The sequence below is a fragment of the Nesoenas mayeri genome, assembly GCF_963082525.1.
Source record: "Nesoenas mayeri genome assembly, chromosome: 10".
Classification (NCBI taxonomy): domain Eukaryota; kingdom Metazoa; phylum Chordata; class Aves; order Columbiformes; family Columbidae; genus Nesoenas; species Nesoenas mayeri.
Window position 1 is genome coordinate 22,450,882 of NC_137560.1, and position 22,380 is coordinate 22,473,261.

The 22,380-nt window shown below is 52.9% G+C and overlaps 3 protein-coding genes across 4 annotated transcripts; 1 reads left to right on the forward strand and 2 right to left on the reverse strand.

The window, feature by feature from the left end:
• Positions 1-7,661: 7,661 nt before the first annotated feature.
• On the forward strand, positions 7,662-9,733 carry H1-10 (H1.10 linker histone). The gene has a single exon (XM_080350541.1). It carries the CDS (start codon positions 7,736-7,738, stop codon positions 8,378-8,380), a length of 645 nt encoding a protein of 214 aa, XP_080206667.1. The 5' UTR covers positions 7,662-7,735; the 3' UTR covers positions 8,381-9,733.
• Positions 9,734-10,792: 1,059 nt separating this feature from the next.
• Positions 10,793-14,486, reverse strand: LOC308044143 (histone H2A). 2 transcript variants are annotated; one of them, XM_080350630.1, is made up of 3 exons: positions 14,458-14,486; positions 13,931-14,373; positions 10,793-10,902 (listed from the first exon to the last, which is right to left on the reverse strand). In XM_080350630.1, exons 2-3 carry the CDS (start codon positions 14,305-14,307, stop codon positions 10,845-10,847), a joined length of 435 nt encoding a protein of 144 aa, XP_080206756.1. In that variant the 5' UTR covers positions 14,308-14,373; positions 14,458-14,486; the 3' UTR covers positions 10,793-10,844. The 2 variants fall into 2 exon arrangements, with proteins under 2 accessions (XP_080206756.1, XP_080206755.1); XM_080350629.1 differs by having other exon boundaries at positions 14,454-14,484.
• Positions 14,487-16,057: 1,571 nt separating this feature from the next.
• Positions 16,058-22,239, reverse strand: HMCES (5-hydroxymethylcytosine binding, ES cell specific; the record flags this gene model as incomplete). The annotated part of the gene is made up of 6 exons (XM_080350696.1): positions 16,058-17,218; positions 17,613-17,805; positions 18,187-18,347; positions 18,872-18,991; positions 19,357-19,500; positions 22,057-22,239. 6 exons carry the CDS (start codon positions 22,237-22,239, stop codon positions 17,012-17,014), a joined length of 1,008 nt encoding a protein of 335 aa, XP_080206822.1. The 3' UTR covers positions 16,058-17,011.
• Positions 22,240-22,380: the final 141 nt, after the last annotated feature.

Consider the following 22,380-nt stretch of genomic DNA (forward strand, 5'->3'; position numbering starts at 1 on the left):
GCTGCACCCCTCTGAGGGCTGGGAGCCGTTTGCGAGCGCAGCTGTGGTTTATCGGCTACTGGTGCGAATACAAAAGCTGCGGAATTGAACATCTGTGCAGCGGGGGCTGTGGGGAGAGAGCGACATCACAGAAATTACAGGCAGGCGACATGGAGAGGCTGAGCTGTGATGCTCAAGGTGGGAAATCTTGGATCATGCCCTGGTGGCAGCACCACCTGGGGGGAATTTGGGGCTGGATGTGTCAATGAATCACACAGAATGTCAGGGGTGGAAGGGCCCTGGGAAGCTCATCCAGTGCAATCCCCCCATGGAGCAGGAACACCCAGATGAGGTTACACAGGAAGGTGTCCAGGCGGGTTGGAATGTCTGCACAGAAGGAGACTCCACAACCTCCCTGGGCAGCCTGGGCCAGGCTCTGCCACCCTCACCAGGAAGAAGCTTCTATTAAAATTTAAATGGAAGCTCCTGTGTTCGAGTTTGTACCCATTGCCCCTTGTCCTATCACTGGTCGTCACCAAGAAGAGCCTGGCTCCGTCCTCCTGACACTCACCTTTTACATATTGATAACTATGAATGAGGTGCCCCTCAGTCTCCTCCAGCTCCAGAGCCCCAGCTCCCTCAGCCTTTCCTCACACGGGAGATGCTCCACTCCCTTCAGCATCTTTGTTGCCCTGCGCTGGACTCTCTCCAGCAGTTCCCTGTCCTGCTGGAACTGAGGGGCCCAGGACTGGACACAACTGTTCTGCATCACAACCTGCGCTGCCCTCCGGCGGGACCCCCACCAGCCTATCACCCGCTGCGGCAGACACCGCGGGCGGGCAGGGTGCCAGACCCAGTGCTGTGCACCTGCAGCCCCAAACGCTGTCGCCGTCACCGCTGCCACCCCCGCTGTCACCGCTGTAACCCACCGCAGCACCCGGGGGGCACAGACCCTCTGCCCAGCACACACCTGTGGTGCTTGTAGGGACATGTGTGCTCGTAAGCACAAAAATCGGTCCAGGACTCTAGAAGCACAAAGGAATATTCTTAGCTAAACATTTGTGTTTGCGTTGTTACATATTGTAAGGCATTTACACAGTCACGTGTCTACGTATATACTTATCAGAAAATATCTTTTACTCTCTCGCTTGCAAAAATGCCAGGAAGAACCAGAGCACAAACAAGAGTGCATGGATCTAATATATTTATTCTATTCTATTCTATTCTATTCTATTCTATTCTATTCTATTCTATTCTATTCTATTCTATTCTATTCTATTCTCTGTATAATGTATAATACATGAAATATACGGATCTCCTAAAATTATTCTATTCTATTCTATTCTATTCTATTCTATTCTATTCTATTCTATTCTATTCTATTCTATTCTATTCTATTCTATTCTATTCTATTCTATTCTATTCTCTGCATAATGAATAACACATGAAAAATACGGATCTCATAAAATTATTCTATTCTATTCTATTCTATTCTATTCTATTCTATTCTATTCTATTCTATTCTATTCTATTCTATTATCTGTGTAATGTATAATACATGTAATACACAGATCTCATTTAATTATTCTATTCTATTCTATTCTATTCTATTCTATTCTATTCTATTCTATTCTAGTCTCTGCATAATGTATAACACATGAAATATACGGATCTCATACAATTATTCTATTCTATTCTATTCTATTCTATTCTATTCTATTCTATTCTATTCTATTCTATTCTATTCTCTGTATAATGTATAATACATGTAATACACGGATCTCATTTAATTATTCTATTCTATTCTATTCTATTCTATTCTATTCTATTCTATTCTATTCTATTCTATTCTATTCTATTCTATTCTATTCTATTCTATTCTATTCTATTCTATTCTCTGCATAGTGTAAAATACATGTAATATACGGATCTCATATTATTATTCTATTCTATTCTATTCTATTCTATTCTATTCTATTCTATTCTATTCTATTCTATTCTATTCTATTCTCTGCATAATGTATAACACATGAAATATACGGATCTCATATAATTATTCTATTCTATTCTATTCTATTCTATTCTATTCTATTCTATTCTATTCTATTCTATTCTATTCTCTGCATAATGTATAACACATGAAATACACGGATCTCATATAATTATTCTATTCTATTCTATTCTATTCTATTCTATTCTATTCTATTCTATTCTATTCTATTCTATTCTATTCTATTCTATTCTATTCTCTGCATAGTGTAAAATACATGTAATATACGGATCTCATATTATTATTCTATTCTATTCTATTCTATTCTATTCTATTCTATTCTATTCTATTCTATTCTATTCTATTCTATTCTATTCTATTCTATTCTCTGCATAATGTATAACACATGAAATATACGGATCTCATATAATTATTCTATTCTATTCTATTCTATTCTATTCTATTCTATTCTATTCTATTCTATTCTATTCTATTCTATTCTATTATCTGCATAGTGTAAAATACATGTAATATACGGATCTCATATAATTATTCTATTCTATTCTATTCTATTCTATTCTATTCTATTCTATTCTATTCTATTCTATTCTATTCTCTGTATAATGTATAATACATGTAATATATGGATCTCCTAAAATTATTCTATTCTATTCTATTCTATTCTATTCTATTCTATTCTATTCTATTCTATTCTATTCTATTCTATTCTATTCTATTCTATTCTATTCTATTCTATTCTCTGTATAATGTATAATACATGTAATACACGGATCTCATTTAATTATTCTATTCTATTCTATTCTATTCTATTCTATTCTTTGTATAATGTATAATACATGTAATACACGGATCTCATATAATTATTCTATTCTATTCTATTCTATTCTATTCTATTCTATTCTATTCTATTCTATTCTATTCTATTCTATTATCTGCATAGTGTAAAATACATGTAATATACGGATCTCATATTATTATTCTATTCTATTCTATTCTATTCTATTCTATTCTATTCTATTCTATTCTATTCTATTCTATTCTATTCTATTATCTGCATAGTGTAAAATACATGTAATATACGGATCTCATAAAATTATTTTATTCTATTCTATTCTATTCTATTCTATTCTATTCTATTCTATTCTATTCTATTCTATTCTATTCTATTCTCTGCATAATGTATAATACATGTAATATACGGATCTCATAAAATTATTCTATTCTATTCTATTCTATTCTATTCTATTCTATTCTATTCTATTCTATTCTATTCTATTCTATTCTATTCTAATCTCTGTGTATTTATATATATATATTTTAAATATTGTATGTGTGAGGTCTCCAAACATCTCTCTCTATATGTGTATATATGCAGGAAGAAAAGAGGGAGTGAGAGACCCAATATCTTCCCCTGTCCACTATCTAAGTGTATACGTGTTTATATGTGTCTGTGAAGCAAGTGACAATTGTGTGTGTCCACAGCTGTTTCTCTGTATATAAATACGTCTGTGTGTGTATGATGGTTATAGGAAGAGAATTGTGAGTGTTAACAGCTAAGTGTATATCTATATATGTAGAGAAGTGCATGAGAACAGCACTCTCTATATAGAACACGTGTATATACATATATATACATGCAGAGAGACAATAGTGTGGTTTTGTGTAAACAGTATCACAGTATGTGCTCTAACTTTTATATATATATGTATAGATGTATAGCAAGAGAGTAAGAATTATGTGAACGATCTGTGTGTGTGTATATATATATGTATATATATGTGTATCTATATATTCATCTATATAACAAGAGAGAGAATGTGTGTGAACAACTCACTGGCTCTCACTTTATATATGTACCTATGCAGACAGTGTCTGTGTTGTGCATGTTTGTGCGTGAACAGCTCTCTCCCCCTTTCTCTATATGTGTGTGTATATATCTATTTTTATATATATATTGACAAAGAACTCTGTGTGAACATCTCTCACACGCTCTCTCATATATATGAATATATGTGCATATATGTATATATAGATCTCTTGCTCAAGACAGAAAGTGTGTGCATGAGAGGAGCAGCATTATATATGTATATATGCATATATGCGTATTTTTATATGGTAAGATAATTATGTGGTATGAACAGCTCTCTGTATATATATATGTATGCATATATGACTTTATATTTATATTTATATTTATGTATTTATATTTATTTATATTTACATTTACATTTATATTTATATGCATACTTAACAAGAGAATTGTGTGTGAACAGCTCTCTAAGTATACATGTATGTAAATATGCCATGAATTATGTGTGTTTGAGAACAGCTCTCTGTATAGATATACATATATTACTATATGTGTGTGTGTATATATCTATCTATCTGTCTATCTATCTATCATCTATCTATCTACCTATCTATCTATATGGAGGGGGGGCCACATGTGTGAGAGAGAACAGCTCTCTCTGCATATACACATGTATATATTTATGTATATATAGTGCAAGAGAATTTGTGTGTGAACAGCTCTTCTGAAGTATTTATATGTATATACATGTAGTGAATTACCTGTGTGTACGCAGCTCTGTATACAGAGTACATATGCATACATGTGTACATACAGCAAGAGAAAGGAGTATAATGTTTGTGAGAACAGCTCAGCATACAGCTATATGTACATATACATGGAGAGAAAATAGTGTGTAAGCAGTGCTCTCAATCATATGTGTATATATGCATATATAAATTACATGTGAACAGTCTGTATATAAGTATACACGTATATATGCATCTATATAGAGACAGACAGTATTGTGTGTGAGAAAACCTCTTGCTCACTCTCATATATGTATATCCATATATAGGGGGACTATATAAGCACACACATATATATGTGTACATTTATGTACCCCAGAGATTATACATATATACGGGGTGGGGGAGATAGAATGACAGAAAATGTGTGTGTGTGAGAGAACAGCTCTCCTTATTTTTCTCATGTCTATATGCATATATATCTAGAGAGAGTGAATGTGTGTGAACAGCCCTTGCTCCCTCTGTATGTATGTATCTATGTATATAACAGAAGAGAATATATGTATTGGTGAACAGCTAAGTGTAGATGTACACAGTGTGTATGAGGCTAGTCTGTCTGTGTGTGAAATCCCATGGGGGGTGTGTATGTATGTATACACATATGTGTGTGTGTGTGTATATATGTATACACACATACACATATGTGCATAAAGAGGTCAAGAGAGAGACAAAAGTGTGAAAACTGGTCTCCCCATATCAGTAGAAATGCATACATTATGCATACGTGTGTGTAGAGTGAAACTGTCTGAACAGCATGCACTCACTCCATCTTTTATATATATATATATATATATATATACACGCATATATAGTGCCAGAGAACTGTATGTGATCCTCTTGCACTCTCTCTCTCTGTATATATGCATATATATATACTGAGAAGTATGTGTGAGGTGCCTATAAGTATGTATGCCTACATATGTGTGTATAGTGTGTATATATAGCAAGATTGTGTGAGAACAGTTAACTCTGTGTATAGATGCACATACAGTGTGAGAGAAGCGTGTATATGTGTGAACAGCTCTGTTTATACATGTATATACATATATGAGAGAGATATGTATGCAAACAAGACTCACCCTCTGTGTCTATATGTACATACAGGGGGAGAACATGTGTGTTTTGGGGCTATTTTCTCCCATCCTGTGTCTCTCTCCCTCTTTGAGAAGCACAGATACACACACAGCCTCCCCCATATATGTTATTCCAATATTTATATCTTCACCTATGCATATGTGTGTTCTCTTTACCCCTCTTGGGGGATGCACTGGACCCTCCCTCACACCCCTGCCCACCCACCGCATATTCTTTAAATATTTATATCACTATTTTAAAAATACATACGTGGGGGGATGTGCCTATGCATGCATTTACTTTTCTTTTAAATGTACATACTACTATTCCAATAAATAACTCCTATATATTACATATCTATAATGCACACATGACCTACGTGCCCCCTCTATACAACCTATAGCTCACCTGCTGTTAAGTTTCCATCTGGTTACAGCGCTAGATCTACACATGTAGACATTGACCTGCTGGCCTGCTCCATACGCACGTATCTATACGTTCCAAACGCCGCCGCTACAGCCGTGCAATGTGTCCTCCGCTCCTGCCCGAGGCCGAACGTAACTCATCACAGGGCGGGGCTGCTACGGAGGGTCAGAGCCCCGCTGGTGTGGGGGGGGTCTCTCCAAAGGGGGGCACAGGGCACCCCGCTGCAGGGCGAGGGGACCGGGCAGGATCCGGGGCGGCCCCAGGGACCCCCCAGCACCGCGGGCAGAGGGGTCTCGTCCCCGGAAAGGGGGGGGGGGCCGGGCGAGGGAAATGGCGGAGAGGAGCCGAGGAGGGGGAGAGGTGGAGGAGAAGGAGGAGGCGGAAGGGGAGGCGGCGGGGCTGTTGAGTTCGGCGCGGCGTGCGTGGGCAGGAGGCGGGTGCGAGTTTATGTGCGGGTTCTACATGCGTGTGCATGTAGATCTGTGCGTGTGCGCACCCTGTGCGTGTGCCCGTGTCCTCGCACGCGCCCCCGCGCACTCACACCCCCGATACGCTCCCCTCCCCCCCCGATCCGGATCCCACCCCCAGCTGCTGGGGAAGAGGGACCCGGCCCTGGGGCTTTGCAAGGGAGGGCCTGTGCATTCCAAACCCCCACGAAGAAAGTCTCGTCCCCTCGGTGGGATTTGGGGCGTGCGATGTATTTGGGAGCGGGTTCATAGCACCGCTGCTGAACCCCCAGCCCTTGCAGAGCTGCAGCCTGCGAAGGGGCAAGAAGTCCCCCTGTCGGTGCGCAGGGGCTGCAGCGATTCGCGCAGCCCCCGGACTATGCCAAGCCGGGGGTCCCCCCCACCGTGCCCCCACCGCCAGCCCCCTGAGACCCGCCGCGCTGTCCGCATCCTCCGCTGCGGGGCGATGCCTGCCGGACGCGGGGGGGGGGGGGGGGGCACACCGGACACGCAGGGCTCCCCCCCTCGGGGGCCCCGTCCGGGTGGCCGTGGGGGTAGGGGTCGGTGGGGGGGCGGCCCCCGTCACCGGGGCGGGGACCCCCGGCCTCGGCGCGGCGTCTCCGCGCTGCTGCCGCCGACCGCGGGAGGGCGTCGCCTGTGTTAGTTCCCTCCGGAGAACCCGGGGCCAGCGCCGCCGCCGCGGCCCCCTGCTGCCCGCCGCCACAACCCCCGTGCGGCGGCCCCTCTTGGGCAGCGGGCGGCGGCGGCACCGACGCGCGGGGGGGCCGCCGCGGGGCCCCAGCCGCCGCCGTACCAGGCGCCCCTATCCTCGCTTTCGCCGCCGCGCCGGGCGCACCCCCGAAATCACGGCGGGGGGCGGCGGGCGACGCGCGGCGGGGGCCGCGGGGGCGGCGGCGGGCTGGGGGGGGGCCGGGCGCAGGGCACGGGGCGGGCGGGGCGGCCAGAGGGGCCCCGGCGGCGGCGCGGGAGCCCCGCGAAAGGGCCCCAAGAAGCACAAGTTGGAGCTGGCGGCGGACCAGGCTGTTGTTGTTCTCAACGTGGTCCGCCCCGCGTCCATATAAAGAGGCGGCGACGGCACCCGCCCCACTAGAGCGCGGCGGCGCGGAGCAAAGCGGAGTCCGATAGAAGCGCGGCCGCTGCCCGCCACGCCGCCCCTGCCCGCCCGCGCCCCCTCAGCACCATGTCGGTGGAGCTAGAAGAAGCCGATCTGCCTCTGACCGAGGCGGAGGAGTTGCCTCTCTCTCCGGAAAAGAAAGCGGCCGCTAAGAAAGCAAAAGGCGGCGGCTCGTCGCTTTCGCCGTCGAAGAAGAAAAAGAACAACAAGAAGAAGAACCAGCCAGGCAAATACAGTCAGCTGGTGGTGGAGACCATCCGCAAGCTGGGCGAGCGCAATGGCTCCTCGCTAGCCAAGATCTACAACGAGGCCAAGAAAGTGTCCTGGTTCGACCAGCAGAACGGCAGGACCTACCTGAAATACTCCATCAAGGCGCTGGTGCAGAACGACACGCTGCTCCAGGTCAAGGGCACCGGCGCCAACGGTTCCTTCAAGCTCAACAGGAAGAAGCTGGAAGGCGGCGGCGAAGGGGGCGCGGGCAGCAGCGCCCACAAGAAGGCGACGGCCTCCACGTCCCGGCGGGCGGAGAAGCCGACAGCCAAGAGCAAGAAGCCCGAGAAGAAATCGCACAAGAAAGGAGCCAGCGGGGCGGCGGCGAAGAAGGACAAGGGCAAAGCCAAGAAGGCCACCAAGAAGGGAGCCGCGTCCCCCGGGGGCAAGAAGGTAAAGAAGTCCGCAAAGCCCAAGGCACTCAAGAGCAGGAAGGCATGAGAGCGGGGCGCAGGGAGCCCCCGCCGCCCCCCGGACTGTGAGCCCCGCCGCACAGACTGCTCTGAGGACGGACCCCCGGGGACCCGCTTTGTCTTTGTGTTGCTGACTCGGCTCCGCAGCCGCCGCCGTGCGCGGTGAGCGGGGCTGCGGCTGCCCCAGCACCCCCTTCCCCCTCTCCGCCGCCTTATTTTTTTCCATCCCCCACCCCGGGGCTTCTCCCCGATCGCGCCCTTTTGTTTTCGGCCGTGCCCCTCCCCGCGTGTAGACAGTCCCCGACTCTCCCTCCCCCCTCTTTCCCCGGTGCTTCACAGGGATTTTTCCCGCCCGGTTTCCATAGCAGCCGTTTCGCGGCGGCGCCCCCGCTGCTCCCCGCGCCACGTGGGCCGGGCTCCCGCCGCCCCGGCCCGCTCCGCGCGCGCGCCCCGCCCCTCGCGCCGGCCGCCCTGCGCCTCCTCGGCGCGATTTCGAAAAGCCACGGCGCCCCCTATTGGCTCCCGGGTCCCCGCTGCCATGGCAACGGCCCGTTGGGCGCCAATTGGCTGCCGCGGCGTCCGGCCGCTCGTGACGGGGCCGGCGCGCGCGGGTTGGCCGCCCGCCCCCTGGCGGAGCAGCCCGCGGGGCCCCCGGGCCGCCGGTGCAGGTCGCATCTTCGATAATGGCCTTTATAATTTTGTTTTAAAATCGGTTTTGAGTTAGTTTCGGTTATTTTTTGGGGAGGGTGGTTTGGGGTTTTTTGTTGTGGTTTTTTTTTTTTTTTTAATGTTTCCGTTTTTTTTTTTTTCATTTATCGTCGTTTCAAATAAATTGTTACAAAACGTCATGCTGTCGTGCGCTCCCTGCAGGCACCGCGGAGCGGGCAGGGCGGGCTGGGGCAGCGGAGCCCCCGGAGACAGGCGGGAGATCCAGCCACGCTGCGTGTGTCCCCGCGGAGGAGAGGGGGGGCCCTGCTGCCCACGCAGGTGTTGATGCAGCAGAGCAGACCCAGGGGGCTGCACAGCACCGCTGAGAGGGGGTGAGGATTCCCTTGCCATAGAGGCAGGAAAGGGGTACCTATGGGGGTACCCTGCAGCACAGACCTCCCACAGCACCTGGGTTAGAAGGAAGCACCCCCACCTCCATCCCTCCCTTCCAGCCTCAGCTTCAGGGAGCTTTTCTCCGGGAGCTGGGGCTCCGCCATGCACACACAGCGCTGCGAGCAGAGGCCCATCGTGCACCCCGCGCCTCCATCGCTGTGCCTATTTATAGCGTGCGCCAGCGAGGTTGCATAAAGCCCTACAAGGGATCTGGGCCATCTTGTTCTGCCTGTCTGCAGCAGCAGGGGCTGAGCCTGCAGCTCCATGCTCCTTGGGTCCCCCAGCTTATACTGGGGTTGCAGGAGCAGGAGGGGAAAGGAGCCCAGCCACATATTCACTCTTTGCAGTGGGGCAGGGAGTGCTGCAGTCGCACTGTACCCCACAGGTCAGCTGTGGTTAAGCCCACACCAGGGCTTTGCTGTCACCCCAGGGTCCTGCTCAGCTGCCTCCACCAAGGAGGGAGGAGAGCATCACCCCAGAGCATCACCATGCTCCCGGTGCCTGGGGAAATACAGCACCAATCAGCCCAATGCACAAGGCCTCCAGGAGGAGGGGACAGAGGAACAGCAGCCAGCTGGAGCCTGGGGACAGCCAGGCTCCTCCAGCACTCCCAGGAAAGGAGCAGCCCCCTTCCTCCTGGACCCAGGCCCCTCTACAGCTGCTTCATCCCTGTGCCTCTTGGAGCACAAGCAGAGAGAAGGGAAGCACGTTTACTCCTTGAAGAACTGTCCATTAGCTAAATTCAGGAAGAGAAGCCAGTTCTGCTCCTGGGGGAGACCTGCAGCTTTCTGCTGTTGGGGGGCTGTAGCCTCCCTCCAGTCAGTATTTGGGATAGGCAGCCCCTGTACATCTCACACGGAGCCTGAGCAGCTGCCAGTGCCCTCAGGTACCAGGAGAGCGCTGCTGCGTTCCAGCTGTGACCTGCAGTTGTCTCCTTGGTCAGCAGATGACACTGCAGGTTTTGAAGGGATGGAGATGCCATCACCCAGGTCTGGCCAGTCTCAACCTGCAAGGCTTGACTGGTAAGGAGCATTACCTGGAAGGTGAACCACTGCTGGCATTCCCATAGGCAGCTGTGGGCGGAGGGAAGGCAGAAGCGTGACACATCGCACTGGTCCAGCTGGAGAGCTCACCTCTCAGTCAGAGGGAAGGCAGCATTTCACCGTACACACCAGGACTGTCGGGGGCTGCAACATGAGCATCCCGAGCAGACTCCCACGCGTGCTGTCGGCTGCGAGGGCTGGGCTCTGGAGGGAAACCCAACCCTCGACTTCCAAGGGCAAATGACTCCAGTCTCACCCCCCAGATTAACACAGCAAGTCCCAGAGGCGGTGGAGACTGCTGCGCATGGTGAGACGCACAGGAGCTTCCAGCTTCAGGTCTATGCTGTCTCACCTTTGGGTGCCCGGAGGAGGAAGGGGAAGAGCCCTGCAGCCTCCCTGACCTCTCCTGGAGGGAAGGACAGACCAACGGACACCCTTTCAGGCTCACATGACCTCTGGAGAAGGCTCAACTCAGCCAAGTCCTTCACATTTTATGAGCTCAACTGCTCTGGTGCTACAAAAGAGCCAGGACCAGCAACACTGCTCCAAGAAGCCACAAGACCAATCACTTGAAGGTGACAGAGTCCGTTACAGCTTTCTAATAAAGACCAAAACTTCCGCTCGCCTGGTCACGATGATATTTAAATGTGAAGTTGAGGAGGTGATAAAGGCCAAGCGCTTTAGCAACGCTTGGCCAGACAGACAGGATTTCCCTTGAAGCAGCCCAGCTTTTCCAGCTGGTCCATCACGTGGGTGGCAGAAGAAGTTTAACCAGCTGGAGCTCAGCACTGAGGGCACCACATCTGCCACCAGCTCCCAGTTACAGCTGCAGGTGTCACCCTGGGCAGAGCCATACACCACTGGAGCGGTTACAGAGCTACCTGGCCCTTGGTGCGCAGGGCAGCAGCCCAGCCTGTCCCTGTTCCCTGCGCCAGGGCACTCCCAAATACTTCATACTCTCTCCTGCCTTTTGTTCTGGCCAGCACATTTGGTGGGGCAGAAGGTGGCACCTACAGACATCAGCCTTAGCAGCTCCAGTCTGACCTACACCGTCCCCAGCACAGCCCTTGCCACCACCCAACCCTGATCACACTGGAAGGTGTCTAAGCTCCCCCACAACCCTCCCTCCCAAACCCAAGCTGGGATCAACTCCACCTTGAGGACCAGTCACCAGGACAGCAAACTGGGAGACATCCCAAGAGAGAGGGCGCTGTAAGAAACAGCCCCGTATCTCCAGGATTCTCCCTCCCCATCAGGATCAGCTTTTCCCATCTGACCTCCACAAGCCCATCTCTGCCTGCAAGGTCACCCAGAGGGGCCTGGGCAGCCCATGGGGTGGGGATGACACCTCCAGCATGGGAGAAGGTCCCAGGTCCTGCCTCATCCCCTCTAGAGCAAGAAAACGGTTTAATCTGTTTCCACAGGTAGAAAAAGACTATTTGTTCAAGTGAACGGCAAGCAGGACCACTGCTAGGCCAGATCTGGTGCTTTACTAATCCTTCCCCACTTGGAGAAAACCAAGCCCAGATACCAAGCTGCCACCAGAGTCTGCTCCCGCAGACCGCTGCCAGATTCAGATTTGGAGAGGTGACAAGACACAGCACATGTGACAGCATTCAACAGGGAACCAGTTTAATCAGATATTGGGTTTGCACCGTTCTTTTCAGTATCACAAGTTCTGCATTTTTCTAAGAAATACAAAGCACTCTCGAGTTGTACAGAACACTGGTCCTAAAGAAAACATGAGGGAGAGAACAAGACACTGATACAGACACATCAAACACCATACCGGGCAGTGGAAACCCCTTGTCCCCACCTTGCCTACGGTGACCGTCACATCATGGGAGAAGAGAACCTGGGGGCCCGTGACACAGCAGCGCTGTGGACAGTGCCTCCCACCCACCCCAGGCTACCCCAGCATAACCACAGGGCACATCTGCACCCCCATTAGCACAACACTAACGAACACACCGCTCCCACATTCCACAGCGGAGTGAAAAACCCCTTCATAAAACCAGTTGACAAGCATCCAGATTCATCTACTTTAGGTAATAAGACTCAGAGCCAGGGTAAATTACTTCATCCACAAGATCAACATCTGATTCAATAGGCTGAAGACATGCTACTTACAGCACATAAATAGAAGTTGCTTTTTTTAACTTAAAAAACATGTTACAAAGGTCTACAGTCGGATTGCCTAGACAGTGCCGCATGCACACGACTATCGGCTTCCACAGAAGCGGCTGCTCTGGGCAGCGAGGAAAGCTGTCTCTGCATCAGCTATTCCAGGCGTCACGGGACAGCTAGCCTGTCCCCATGCTCCCACATTACCCACACAGGCATTAAATAAATACGGTACTAGCTATGAGTGAGTTTTAACACAAACTGTAGGGTCTTTTCTTTTTTAAAAAAAATATTAATCCATAGAGGGTAACAATTAACAGATAGCATCATCACTTTATTTCTCAGAACCAGAAATAGTGTTGAACGAACAACAAAAAGAGCCACAACATGTCATTTCCAGAAGTGCATGGGTAGCTCTCAGCGACACGAAGGGATTCTGCAGCCGGGAGAGCAGGGGAGCGGCGGCAGAAGATGGCAGCTCCCGCTCCCAGCGGGCGCCTGACCTTGCGACGCTCTCCGAGGGGATTTGTCACCGCACCCTCTGCCCCACCCCACGAGCAGGACCCACGGAATACGAGGCCACCAAGTCCCCTAGCGCCCACCAAGCCAGGGAGCTGCAGGACAGTGACTTTGCAGGGAGGTACCCCCAAAAATAAGAGACTTTAAAATAAATAGGACCAGAGCTTCTTTACAGTAGGCAACGCACTAGCTTTACCATGAACAAAACTAACAGTCACTTCTTGCCAATGGAGAAAGTTTGCCTCCTTTTCACATTTTCCAGCCCCCTGCCCTCCCCGCTGCAGTGCTGCCGGGATGGCATTGCCGGCGGGGAGGGCACAGCAGCAGCCAGTCCCATCCTTGTGCCAGGGCAAGCACGGAGGGCTGGGGGGGGGCCCTGCATGGCCCCAGGGCTGGCAGAGGGGACAGGCAGCTGGGGGTGCCCGTGTCCATCCCCACGCCAGCCAGAACAATCCTCAGCAGCTACCAGCAGCTTTGCACCATGACTCAACCATCCAGCTCCACATGCCACCACCGCCAACAGCTGTGATCCAGGTGCCCCCTCCAAAAATGTTTCTTCCAGAGGAAAGAGGGGCAGAGTGGGGGCACAAGCAGGGCCTGACCCCACTCATGCTCCCCTAGCACCCTGCAGCCCAGGCTGGGGGACTAGTGGAGGGCTGGCAGGGTGCTGCCAGGGCTCAGCACCCAGCCCGGGCTGGGGGTTAGGACAGGAACCCCCAGCCCCACAAGGAGGACAGGCAGGGTACGAGTGAGGAGGTAGGGCTGGGAGGGGAGACAGGGGCAGCGCTCACTTCTTGGAGCTCTGCGTCTTCTTGGGCAGCAGCACGGCCTGGATGTTGGGCAGGACGCCACCCTGGGCGATGGTCACACCGCCCAGCAGCTTGTTGAGCTCCTCGTCGTTGCGGATGGCGAGCTGCAGGTGCCGCGGGATGATGCGCGTCTTCTTGTTGTCGCGGGCCGCGTTGCCCGCCAGCTCCAGGATCTCAGCCGACAGATACTCCAGCACCGCCGCCAGGTACACCGGCGCGCCGGCGCCCACCCGCTCCGCGTAGTTTCCCTTCCGCAGCAGCCGGTGCACCCGGCCCACCGGGAACTGCAGCCCGGCCCGCGACGAGCGCGACTTAGCCTTGGCCCGCGCTTTGCCACCGGACTTCCCCCGGCCCGACATGGCCGGCAGGCAGCGGCCCCTCGCCGCCGCCGCCCAAGAAGCGCCACGCACAGACGGTCCCGGCGCCTGCAAGGAGATAAACGCCGTTACACCGCGCTGCCGGGCCGGGGACCCGCCGTCCCCGCCCGCTCCCGCGCCGCCCTTACCCACAGCCGCCGCCGCTCCGCCCTGCGCGCCGCCCGCCGCCGCACTGCCAGGGCCGGCGCCGCCGCGCCGCGGATATCCCTGCCCGCCCCGCCGCACGACGCTTCCCATTGGTTACTGCTGCGGCCGACGTGACGCTGATTGGTCGCTGTGCTGATCCCTGATTTGCATAGGGCTCGCAGGGCCCCGGTTCCGCCGCGGGGTCGACGCCGAGGGCAGCGCCCGGCGGGGAGCGACCCGGCTCGGCCCCTTGATCCGGGGGGTCCCGGTTCCCAACACCAAGCCCGGCAGCAGCCAGGGTTCCTCTACACGCTGGTAGCTGCTTCCTGGCTGGGCCAGGGCCGGCGGGAGGCGGTTTTGGCCGGAGGCCCCGTGGGTGCCCCGGCATCATTGCTTCTCATCACCTGCCACTTTTGCCTAAACCCAGAGCCCTCTCACCGGCCGGAGGGAGAGTGCCAGGACCTGCGGCTCGGGGATGCTTCGGGGGGCTGGACCCCCCGATGGGGGGGGCTCCCCCCATCGGGGGGTCCAGCCCCCCGGAGCATCCCCCCGCCTGCAGCGAGTGCTTCCCTCCCTGCCAGAGCATCATGCATCGAAGGGGAAAGTTGCTCCCAAGCCAATTTTGGGGGCCAGGTCACACCAGGTTAAATGCAGACAACTCCTTGCCTGGTAGGAGCAACCACTGCAAACGGCATTGAGCGAGCAACCAGCCTTCAGTTTGAAGGTGGCGTAGTTCAGCAAGAACACCTCATTAAACCCTCAGTGTAGTTTTTCTCGGTGGATGATACTGCTGGTGTTCACAGCCTGGAGGGAGATAATCTTTACCCTGCATCTTTGCATTGTCCCTGCCTCCCCAAGGGAAGGATCGTGTTCCCCAGAGTGGGAAAGGTGAGCATCCCCCATGCGTGCTCAGCATCTTCACTCCTGCCACAGCAACTGGAGACCTGAAATGAATTTGAGATGAGCTGGTGACCTTTGGAAAAGCTTGATCTACAGCTAGCAGTGACCAGGCCAGTGCAGCTGAGCTGCTCACCCTGCAGCAGTGATGGCCAGGCAGGGAGAGAAACCTCCCTTGTGGCTCCTGCAAGGATAGGTGACAGCCCCAGCACCTGAAAATCTATTTATTTTACCAGGAGCTGCTAATGCAGTGACTCAATAGCCTCAAGTCACTGCAGGAGGGATGTGGAGCCAGCTAGCAACAGGCTTTCTGGCTAGAAATCCTAATCCCACCCCAGCTTCCCATAAAGATCTTCAGGGTTCAGCTGCCTCCATGGCACACAAGGGATTCAGAGATGGATTTGGCTCTGAGAGCGCTCAGGTCTCCCCGGTTTTCTGTCCTGTAGCTCCTGCCCCAGCTCTGCTGTCGGTCACCAGTGATGTGACCCAGCTACGGCCACCCCTGCAGCTCCCCAGGGACACATCATTTGAGAGGAGCCCTGAAATAAATCCCCGGGGGGTATTTTCCACTGGCAAATGGAAACGCTCCAGCAACATCGCCCTGCGGGTGCCCTGTGAGCTCAGCAGCAGTAGCTGGTCTCCCGCGCAGCAGATGGAGAGCAGATATGAGCTCTGCCTGCAAAACAGGAGCAGAAGGGCCGTGGTGGGCAAGGGGGACAAAGACACACACACGGACAAGGGCACCGCGCAGCCAACCAGTTAATCCCATTTTATTGTTTCCAATAAAAGTGAAGTACTGTTTTCCAGCAAGGGTCCCATCGTGTAAGGCTTTTGGTCTGCAACATCTGGCTCTGTTTACAAAATCCCTGACCTCAAAAACAACCGCCCTGTGCTGTTCTGTAATGGCACTTTGGTTATCCGGGCTTTAATGAATGACCTTTATGAACAAGGCAGAGCACATCCCTCCACAGATCAAGAAAATCCTTTCTAAGTCTTCAAATCCCATTAACGAAATGCCTGTACAAACAACGTGACCAAGATGTGCTGTCCCAACCCGCTGCCCGCAGGGAAACCCAAGCAAAGCCCAGTTCTACCCAGGCCCCGCTTAAACATCTCCCTGTTCAGGAGCCAGGAATGCACATGGCAACATGGGACGACTCTGGCAGATCTTCCTGAACCTGGGGTTTCCTCCTAGGATTTATTGCATGTTCCTCTGCACTGCAGCCATCTTTCGAGAGAGCATTCAAAAGGAAATTGGTACAGAATCAATATGGAATTACATAGAAAAGAGGTAACAGTTTAATACACAAAAAAAAAGGGAAAAGAAAACAGGAGATGTGAACTGTGAATGCTGCCAGAGGCAGAAGAGACTCCTCAGCAGGCTGAGATGCTTCTCAAGGCTTTATCTGTGACCCCCAGGGAGGGAGGCCAGCAGGTTATATCCACTCCCCTCAGCACAAGACAAAGGCAAAACCTTAAAAGACGAACACCAACCTTTAACAGAACACGAAGAATGGAGACAAACAACCTAGAGCATCAAATCAACACCTGAGAGGCTTGGAGAATCTCAACAGCCACCTGTGAAGCCTTCCAAAGAAAATGTTCCTCATTCTGCTTCAGAAAACCAGGAGGGAAAAGGATGGCCAGCCATCCTAGATGGTGCTTACACCTTGCGCTTCTTCGCAGCCGGCTCTGCCTCCTTCCCCAGCCACTGCTGCAGGAGACCTGCGCTGGTTTTCTTGGGCGAAGGGCTGTGGATGAACTGACTCTTCCACCTGGGCAAATCGTTTTCTTTCTTCTGGGGGGAGCCCTCCTGGGAGCTTTTTAACCAGCTCAGCATCGCGTTGCTGGGGGGGGTGGCTTTGACCTCCTAGACAGACAAAAGACGGTGGGAGAGAAGTCAGGAGCACAGAGCAAGGCAGGAGCCGCAGGGGATGGATCCACAGCCCTGCCTGCAACCAGGCACATCTGCAGGAGGCTGCCCCACTGCTGGGAACAGGCTCATTCCAAGCCCCATTTCACATGGAATTCGCTTCATTTGGCAGAGAAACCCCGGCACAGGGTGAGGATTTATCTCTGGAAGCAGAGGGAAGGGAATCCGTTCGGGGCTCTGCGCTCAAGCACAGGCGTAGGATCACAGAACGGTTTGGGTTGGAAGGGACCTTCAAAGCTCACCCAGTCCAAGTCCTGCCCCCTGCAGCCTGGCAGCACCGTCCCTGCCCAGGGATGTCACCGCGGCCAAGCCGCCCCCTGCCCGCCCTCACCTTCTGGGCTCCCAGCTCGATGGGCGCGACACACTCGGGTGTGTTGTTGCGGACGCTGTTGACAAAGGTGGACACTGGGTGGAAAACGACGTTCTCTGTAGGCTGGATGAGTTTAACCGCTTCTTGGGTTGGGACTTCAGCAAAGTCCAGCCATTTCCTGATGGCCTCATCCCCGTCCAGGATGGCTGGCATCCTAGGGGACATTACAGTAAGAGGCAAAGCCCGGTGCCAATACAACAGGGCAGGGTGCTAAACGCCAGGTTTGTAAGCTAGCAACAAACCAGCAGCTTGGGGAAAAATACAGGGAAAACTGAAACAGGCAGAGAACTCATTCGCTTTGCCCAGGTAGCTGCTTTGCTGGAGGAGGCGGAGGGGCCCGACTGCCACCCGCAGGGGCACAAAGACGGTGATTTACAGAAAGGGTGCAAGCCAGAGACCAGAAACGAGCTGGTGACGTTGTAGCATGCGTCTCCCTTGCCTACCTGCCCGCACGCTGCCAGACTGGCATTCAATAGCACAGCTTTCCTCCCTTGTCCCCGCATAGCCCTGCAGCCGCCCCCCGGCTTTCACTTGCCTGTGATGGATGAAGCTCACGTCCTTGGAGGCGTCCACGGTGATGATGGTGTAAGTGTACAGCGTCTCTCCTCCCGCCGGCGGCTCCCAGCAGTCGAAAATCCCAGCCATGGTGAGCAACCTCCAGCCCCTCCATTCCTCGTCTCCATCCTTCCCCTCCGCCTGCAGGACAAAGGTCCCAGCGCCCCGGTCGGTGCCGACCCAAGGGCAGCCAAAGCACCGCAGACCTGCCAGTGCCGCAGCAGGTGACTCCGATCTAAGTCATGAACTGAGCTGGGGACTTTCCAGGAGCCTTTCTACTACTTTGAGGCAATTCCAGGAGAGATACCAGGAGCTTCATCTTCCCACAGGCAAGCCAGCACCCTCCTTCCCCTCCGAACACCCCAACCGCTGGCTCAGCTGAAGGAAAGAGGTAGCGAAACCCCCAGCCCAGTCCCCTGTGAGATGTATCGCCCATCCATGCAAATATCCGGCATGCGGGGAGCAGCGAGCGTGACGGCGGGGACGCTGCGGCAGCGTTTACAGCCTGGGGACCACAGCGTTTACAGCACAGCGATGCCGGGGTGCTGAGCCCACCGCGGGATGGAGCCCCAGATAGGGGCAGAGCTGGAGGGAAAGGGGCTTTTCCCCAGGCGGCTGGAGGGAGCAGGGGCTCAGAGCCGGGTGTGAGTGTTCAGACTCCATACCATGGCGTCTTTGCTCTGGGGGAAGTAAATGAAATACGGCTGCTTCCCGCCGCTGTGCTGCTGCCACTCGTAGAAGCCGTCAGCCAGGACCACGCAGCGCTTGCCCTTGAGTAGAGGACCCTGGGGGACAGAAAACACAAGCAAGATGTGAACTGCAGCCCCGGGCAGCCTGCAAGGGAGGATGGGGCTGCGGGGACCACCCAACCCGCTCCCTCCCTCCTGGGGTCCCCTAAAGCCGCCCCACGGGGTGCACAAACGCCACCACCCAGCGATGCAGTGAGGGATGAGCTTCACCAGCAACAACCGTTTCAGTTCCTCTATTTTAATGAAATCTGCCAGCCGTGCAGTACAGGGACTCATTGAGGAGCACCCTGCCCTGTGCTGCAGGGAAACGGTGACCAGGACTCGCTCGGGAGATGCTTCATCTCTGGTTTTGGTGGCTACAAGATCTCTTCGGGCTGGCCAGAAAGAGAGCAGCAACCCACCTTGTAGGAGGACTTCTTCAGCATGGTATCGCTGCGGCAGTTGGAGGTGTTGAACTGCATTTTGGAAGGGTCGTCCTTGTTGAACCAGGAGGGAACCAAGCCCCAGCGCATGTCCATGAGGACCCGCTCGGAGGAGTCGGCATCCTTTCCAACGACACAGAGAAACGCCTCAGGTCAGAGCCGCGCCGCAGGGACCGCAAGCCCCCACACAGTGCCAGAGGGGCTTCGCTGAGCCCGGGGAAGCAGCTTCTCCTCCTGCACGGGAGGAACAGGCCGGTGTCTCTGCCAAGAGCTGAGCCGGGGCTCACAGCCCCTTCAGCACCAAATCCGCCTCTGCTCTTCGGCACAGATGCTACTCGCAAACCATGCAGAAACAGCCATGAATTCTAACCCTGTGGGAAACTGCAGCGGGTCTGTGGAATCCTTGGCAGAAAATATGAGAGTAGAGATCAGCCTTGAGATATGAAGATTTACCCTTGAGAAGGATGGGAGTAAAGGAGTATCCGGAGAGAGGAGAGATGTCCCCGTGAGAGAGAAGGGGATAGAAGAATAACACGGATGACAGCAAAATTAACCAACGAGATGTTAGTGCTGTAACTTGTAACCAATAGTGAAAAGACACATGAACTGGTAGAATTGTATAAAAATGCACTTGTAGCAATAAATGGCATCTATTACTTTCATCTTGAAAGAACCTGGTCCATGTCGTTTGTCCATCTCAACCGCGACATAAACCTTTCCATATTCTTAATGCCTTTCCTGTAAGAACTAATCTTCAGCAAAAAGCACAAAAATATTCTGCAGGAATAAATAACTGTCTCAGCGAGGCTCACCCAATGACTCTCTGGAGGAATGAATGCAGGTGGTTTTTTCAATGGGAAGTGCCTGGACACGTGAGCTCCCTGGCTCTTAAGTAAGCGGTTATGGTGGGCTGGTGTCACGGTCCTCAAACCTTCCCTCTTTAAAGCGAGCATCCCATGAGGTGTAAGCCTCACCTTCATTTTAATAGCGTGATTTCTGCGGACCTGGTTCACTTTCACTCCTCGCGCTTTGCATATTATCTGCGCTTGGACAATGGAAACGGTTTGCGGCTTTCAGTTCTCGCCCAGCTCGCTCTCGCTTTCTGCCCGCGGCTGCAGCCCGGGGCGAGCGGGGCCCCGGGGCACCTGCTCCCAAAGAACCGCAGTACTGGTTTATATATATATACACATATATATATGTATATATATACACACATATATCTACTGTAAATGTACATAGAATCATAGAATTATTTTGGTTGGAAAGGACCCTCAAGATCATTGAGTCCAGCCATTACACCACCCCTGACATGACCCCATGTCCCTGAGAACCTCATGTCCGTCTGTCCAGCCCTCCAGGGATGGTGACTCCAGCACTGCCCTGGGCAGCCTGTTCCAATGCCCCACAGCCCTTTGGGGAAGAAACTGTTCCCAAGATCCAACCTCAATCTCCCCTGGCGCAACTTGAGGCTGTTTCCTCTGCTCCTGGCGCTTGTTCCTGGGGAGCAGAGCCCGACCCCCCTGGCTCCAAGCTCCTTTCAGGCAGTTCAGAGATCAGAAGGTCTCCCCTCAGCTCCTGTTCTCCAGCTGAACCCCCCAGGTCCCTCAGCTGCTCCATCACACTTGTGCTCCAGCCCCTCACCAGCTCCGTTCCCTTCTCTCAACTCTATAAATATACATACAGGGATGTATATGTGCCCAGCTTTGTGAACTCTTCCAGAGCCTCCCACAGACGAGGGGCAGCACAAGGGACACCTCACACCGCACCTGTGACCCAGCAGCTGAAGAGATGCACAACCCAGAAGGTGTCAGCCCTGGGGGACCCCCAGGCAGGACAGGAGGGCACTAGGGATGCCGATGGCATCACCCACAGCACCCCAAAGTGTCCCTACCGCCACGTCCCACCCCATCCCCTGTGCCGGTAACAGCTGCAGGAGCAGCGGCCCCTTTGGCTGCCCCACCAGCCTGGGGGGGAGAGTGGAGGGAGCCCAGATTGGGGTGTTTCAATTGGGTGCACCCAGCTTCACCCCAATGAAGACGAAAGAGCAGCAGTTCACCGGGTACCCTCTTCTGCGGAAACCAAACGAGGCGCACAAATGGGTGCACAGGCTGCTCAGGTTGTCTGGGGAAGGTCTGGTGAGGCTTAAATTAGCCGGGATAACGGTCACCCCAGGTGTACAGTTATTGTACAGCTCTGATGCTGAGATGTTTTTTGTCTACTTTCCCCTACTAATGCAGCCTGGACACACTCAGAAGCATTATGAGACGAAAAAAAATCCCAAGGAAAACAGAATAAAGCCAACAGAGACAATCAGGAAAAAAAACCTACCGCAATTCATCACTTATATGTGAATATTAGCAGAAAACACAACACAATGCTGGAAGCACGGTACCGACCCCCCGCCCTCCTCACGAACAAGTAAACACTAACAAGGAGAGACATCTTGGCAAGTAGAAAAACTCAATACCCGCCACGTACGCTGAGCAAAGAGAAGCCAAACGAGCCGCTCCAATTCGGATTGGGCACCGCACCACCCCGGGAGGCACGACCCCCAATTTAAGCCCCAGGATCCACGGCAGACAGGCAGATTTTTGAGCGGCAGCAGCGACCAGGATGCGGCCCCGCCGGCCGTGTTTTGGTTCGGCCGAACGGGAGAGAGGGAAGGAGGGAGGGACGTACCTGCTGGAGGTGCCGGCGGGAGAGCAGCACCGGCCCGCTGGACTGCGGGCCCTTGTTGTACGAGGGCCGGTACCGCTCCGCCCGGATCCACTCGGGCTGTCGCCGCTGGCCCACCCTGTCGCGATATGCGCAGGCCCGGCGGAGGTTGTCGGCACCCAGGGAACAGGCGGTGCGGCCGCACATCCCGCCGGTCTGCGGGGGACGGGGCCGGCTCGGAGCTCCGCCCGGCGCGGGGGCGGGACCGGGGGTGGATCGGGGCAGGACCGGGGGTGGATCGGGGCAGGACCGGGGGTGGATCGGGGCAGGACCGGGGCGGCACCGGGA

Coding starts and splice junctions, on each gene's coding strand:
- H1-10 (XM_080350541.1), top strand. CDS start 7,736: ATGTCGGTGGAGCTAGAAGAAGCCGATCTGCCTCTGACCGAGGCGGAG.
- LOC308044143 (XM_080350630.1), bottom strand. CDS start 14,307: ATGTCGGGCCGGGGGAAGTCCGGTGGCAAAGCGCGGGCCAAGGCTAAG. Junction 10,903..13,930: donor AAGACGCAGAGCTCCAAGAA/GTGAGCGCTGCC, acceptor CCTTCCCTCCAG/GAGAGGTCAGGGAGGCTGCA.